General features: G+C 54.7%; 1 protein-coding gene across 1 annotated transcript in view; it reads left to right on the forward strand.

Annotated features, from left to right (window-relative positions):
• Positions 1–4756, forward strand: part of VOLCADRAFT_105639 (uncharacterized protein) — a gene marked incomplete at its 3' end in the record, with an annotated part of 10185 nt that extends 5429 nt beyond the window's left edge. The window contains exons 9-13 of the mRNA XM_002952601.1: positions 338–558; positions 2564–2596; positions 3185–3223; positions 3936–4108; positions 4737–4756. Coding sequence (XP_002952647.1) covers positions 338–558; positions 2564–2596; positions 3185–3223; positions 3936–4108; positions 4737–4756 — 486 coding nt within the window. The remainder of the gene's footprint in view (positions 1–337; positions 559–2563; positions 2597–3184; positions 3224–3935; positions 4109–4736) is intronic.
• Between the last annotated feature and the right edge of the window lie 560 nt (positions 4757–5316).

Consider the following 5316-nt stretch of genomic DNA (forward strand, 5'->3'; position numbering starts at 1 on the left):
ATAATGCTGCACCTGCCCTGGCGCCCTTCCCTCTCCCCTTTCTACTCGCATTCAACCGCCCTCTGGCCGTCCTGACATCCGCGTGCTGGTATCCCCCATTCCTGCTGATATTATACCCACTAGTTGCTTTATTTCTGCTCGATGGGGGATTACTCAGAACCCAAATCCGTGCATCGTCGTTTACGACTGTTACACCTCTCCCTATACACACTGCAGCTCCTCCTCCGCCCGCCATCCCTCAGGCCCCCTTAGAACCCTCTTACCGGTTTTCCATCCTGCACCTGAACTCCTACCTCCCCCACCCCCCCCACACACACCCCTGGCACGTCCTGGTCAGGCTCCACCCCGCTCCCGCCGCCATCGTTCATCACATCCCACCGCTGGGGCAGCTGCTACACCACCACACCCCTGGGCACAGCGGCGGTATGGGACGCGGATAGCCGTTGGGTTGCATGTGGGGACTTCTGCCAGGGGCCTGGATTGGAGCAGGCTGCTGCGAGTGGCGCTGCGGCTGCGGAGGCAGTGGCTGAGATGCTCGGCCTGCCGTCCTCAGCTTAGGTAGGCTGCTGCTGCGGCTTGTGCTGGTGCTGACGAAGTCAGTGGTTGCAGAGTGGAAAGGAGGGCTTACTACGCAGCAGGGGAAAGGGGGAGGGCGATGCCGGCTCTTTAAGTGCACGTATGTAGGAATGAAGCATGTGCCGACGGTATGGAGCGCGCGTTGGTAGACAATCTAGGTGAGCCCGCCGGATTGGAGGCAGCAGCCCAGGGCCAGGGCCTGACATCGTGTTAGCAGTCTGGACGCAAAGGCGGTGGCTCCAAACCCCTGACTTGAGCGCGCGCTGCGGGAAATATAGAAGTAACCACTCTCGTCTTGTCACCTGAGCTACCAAGAATTCAAATCTTGCTGCGCTACCCTCTTCGGGCTACCAAACACCGCGGAAATGGGCGTCCCAAAGAGCGGTTGGCGTGGTTTTGCTGATCGGGCCCCCCGGTGTGGGCAAGTCCCTACCTACACCACCGTTACCCCTCCATTACCCGTTTCGTCTTCCTTGATGAGGAGCTCCGTGCCAGGGGCATGATGGGAGACCATTCCCGCCCCAGCGCAGGAGTTGCAGCGGAAGATCGGTGAATGGGCTACTGCTGCTGCTGCTGCTGCTTCCGCGGCTGCGAGGGTGGCCGATGTGGCTGCGGTCGATGCCGGCTGGCGAGGCATCTTCCCCACCTATGGCCTTTAAAGGCTGTACAAGGTCAGCATGCGAACGGAGATGTTGTACAGACTGTGCACATAAGGTTACGTTCGGCTGACCTCATCCCGTCTCATGACATCCTCATAACTTATGTAGCTGCATGTGCGCACACATCCTCAATTGTGTCCTGATGAGCAGCACTGAGGGCCCAGCAAGCACCCAACACCCAGGAATGGCCAAGTCAGTGGCGTTGCCTGGCTGGCGTGTTGTTTTTGTAGCACACACAAAATTTAGGCTCACTTTCCTTGTCCGACGTGATTGTTGTCAGTTGGCAGCCAGTTATCAGTTCATCAGTTATCAGCACTATTAGTGCTCAGAGCACACCTAATAAGTCTTGTAAGACGGTGGCAGTTCTTGTAAACAATTGAAGTAAGTTTTAGGCCATTACATACTACATTGCTAGATAGCTAGATAGTATTGTTTGGTCAAGAGTTAGTTACATCCAGAAGTATTTATGGTTGTTTTGGCTGTGGTACATGCCACTAGTGAGGGTGAACTTGTATGCTGAAAATAAGAGAGTCGTCCCATAAAGGCAAGCGGCATATAACAGACCTGATGGTTGGGAAAATGTTGTGAAAATGTTGTGAAGCCGAAGAAGCAGCATCTACGCGGTCATTCTGTGAATGACTTACATGATGAATGCGGCCCGTGAACCAGCGTGAACGGGCCCTCCTGGGGGCCACGGCCAGCGACAGACGAGCAGGCCTTCGACTCCATTTCTGTAAGAAATAGATACAGTTCTTCTAATTCTTCTACAAAGCCCTCGCAAATGGCTGAATGTTTCAAGTACGAGAAGGTCGTACCTATTTTTTGTTCTTGCTTTAAGTACGATAGTTACATCTTAATATTTGCTGTGTATGTCCTCCTAGGTGATGCATAAGCCAATGGATAGTCAGGCTCATGCGATATGTATGGTTCGTATGCGTAGGTTATTGCCTGCTAAAAGATTACAGGCAAAATGTTTATACGTTATTGCTTGATGATTGGCGTTTACAATTAGAGAGTAATGTACAAAGAAAAGATTTAAGGTACATAGGAAAGTGAGACCGTCGTGCAAGTATATATTATAATAGGATCATTGCAGTGTCATGGATCGTTCATACCATGTTGAACACTGCCCATCCCATCAGCACTGGGCACATAAGCAACATTGGGCCAGATCAGTAGTACGGTGGGGGACCACGTGCGAACCCCTGGTGACGATCTGTTTTTGCCACTTTTATTGTTATCGTCTTGTAAGTTGCACCTCTGCCCTTCACCACAAAAAAATAATTGCCCGCATTGGTTGTTGGTTGGTGCCTGGAACCTTGCTGCAGCTGTGGAGCTGCGGGTTGGTACGTGGAGGGTCGGTGCGAAGATTGCTCGGTGTGGCGAGTGAGAGGTAATGGATGCACGTTTTTGCCGTGTGAGGGGGAGCGTAAGGCATGTGGAAAATGTGTGGAGAAACCGATGAAAAGCGAGAAGTGCTAATGCAAGGTACTTGCATGGGTGCTTAGAGTTCTAGAGCTGGCTGCAATCACAACTTTTATCGATTTTGCATCAGTAGAACTGGTACAAAATGCATCCTGAACTCTTCCATTCCTTGAGATTGTCATACAAATCAGTGTAAACATATTACCGGTAATCTTTCCTCACTCGACAGCGCCGTGTCATTATTGCAACTGCTTTACCTGCCATTCAATATCACCGCGTCAAACTCGGCTATGTACTGCTTCGTACACCACGTCTGCGCTTCACATCAGAGCTCCACATGGCGAGGCAAGGAGTGGCGGATGGTGGAGCGGCAAGTGGGCCAAGTGGGCCGCCAATGCTGGGTCCCACCTTCTCGGCTTTGGGGGTCCTCAGAGGTGAATAGGCTGGTGGGCAATGCCGGCTTGTCAGACCGGTGGCGGCGTCTTCTGCCACCTGTCATTACCGTTACATGCTAACACCTGCAGCTCCCGCGTTCAAGAGCTGGGTCATCACTCCAGTGAACGGTGGGGCTTCACGGCAGAAGGTTGTCCGGAAGGTTGTCTAATGAACGGGGTTGTGTGGCGGGGAAGCTGCAGGTTCGGGGGAAGTTAGCCGTGACATTGGACGCTCTGGAGGATGGCTACAAGTGCGTGCGGACAGAGCTGCTGCTACTGCTGCGTCGCCATCGGGCGGAGCAGGAGCGTGCACGGCAGCTTGCAGGACAGCTTGTGCCGACGGACCAGGGGCAAGGTCCAGGGAAGGCCCAGCCGGGCCACTGGGGGCCCAACAATGGACAGGCACAAGGCGGGGTCCAGTAGTGCACCTGTACAGGTCGGGGATGAGGGAAACAGTTTGACAAGGAAACCATTGCCGCAGCGGAGTACGGCAGGAAATCAACAGAGAGCAGCCACTCTCATCAGAGGAGCAGCTTTAGATGCTGATGGCTGCACTGCGGCTGGACGGGTGGAGGCGCAGACAGTGGCAGCGGTGTGTGCAGGAGCTGAGGCCAGCAGCAAGAGCAGCCTGGCCAGCTACAGCATGCGCAGTCCTGATGAACTACATAACAGTCTTGCCCTCTGACGCGCCCTAAATGCCAAACTGTCGTCACACCCGGCATACGACCAACCAAGTGGGTGTCTGCGTGCTGCTCCAGGCTTTGTGCTCTTACAGGACTGTGTACTTTTAGCCAAGGATGGCTCGCTGCTCGACTACACGCCCTCACCCACCTTTGCACAGACCTGGGGCAAGTGTGAAGGGCCGAAGGGGCCTTCAGATGGCCCCTACACCGCCCATGCCCGGCGTTATACTACCGGATGGGCTGCTGCTGGAGCGATGCCTGGCGCAGCTGGGGGCCCCGGGATCTGACCGCCCTGCTGGTGTGCGCATCAAGTGGCTCCGAGTACTGGAAGGTGCGACGCTTACTAGACCGCTTGCCTGCAGGCTTGGAAAAGCTTTTCAAGTCTACAAGCAATCCTGCAGGCGATGGAGGACCACCTCTCTTTGAGGCACCCGTGTGACTATAACTACATGGTGTCCTCTTTTAAGGCTCAAAAGCGAAGCCCCTTTGCGCTGCAGCCTCTTGGCTGAGCAGATGCATGCGGCCAGGAGGTCCGCAAGCACCGAACGTTAAACACTGTTGGCGGGTATTGGTCATGATGACCCCGGTGGAGCTTATAAATCTTATATGGTTGCCACCGCAGATAGATGCCTCGAGGGGGGGGGAGATTTCGTTGGGTCTCATTGCTCAGGGCGTTGTAAATACATGGATGGTATCCTAGGTAGCGGTTGAGGAGCAGACCCGGCATCGTGACCTTGACGCCACTTAGCCGGAATTCCGGCGGGTGCACGCCCACTTTGAGCCGTATCACTGACACCCTTACGATGAGCGCATCACAACAGTCTCACAGCACGGCTCGTATTCCCTAAAAAGAGCAAATAGTTTTGTTGGTCGTCCCGGTTTCTATCGCATGAAAACGTTTCTCCATCCTACGCTACAGTCACCCCAACATTCACGCAACACCGTACTTCGTGGCACAGACTTATCGGTCATTCGTTGATCACAGGACACCTGCGCACCGCCACATGAACCTAGACACATGTAGCCGCACCCACCTTTCATCCCCCCGATCCGTACATCGCCAACTCTCTCACCGTTAATCCGATCGTTCAAAAACCCTCTCGCACAGCCCCACGACCATGACTCTGCCCGGCAGGTCCGAGGAGGAGGCTCTACTCTACCGCTCAGCCTGCACAACCCAATCGGGGCAGGCGGATAAGTGCGACCCTCGCAGCCCCCTCTCCACCTTCGATCCTCGCTCTTCAAACCCGCGGAAACGCGGGCCATGGGCCTCCAGCGAATTTGGCCGCGGCCTCAACAAACTGAGAGAATGGGAAGAATGACTCAACCACGGAGAATGATGACATATCTGGGCCCTGGCCCGCAGCAGGGCATGGGCGGCCAGGGAAGGAGTTACTTTTATTCAGTGGCTCTCTCGTCCTCTATTCGTCCTCTATATATTTTTCCCGCATGCTGCATGCCTTATCCGCTCCATGTCACTGACCTCCACGACCCCAATCGGGCCCTCAACCGTAACAACGCACACGTCTCTCAACCAGC

Source organism: Volvox carteri (genome assembly GCF_000143455.1).
Source record: "Volvox carteri f. nagariensis unplaced genomic scaffold VOLCAscaffold_31, whole genome shotgun sequence".
Classification (NCBI taxonomy): domain Eukaryota; kingdom Viridiplantae; phylum Chlorophyta; class Chlorophyceae; order Chlamydomonadales; family Volvocaceae; genus Volvox; species Volvox carteri.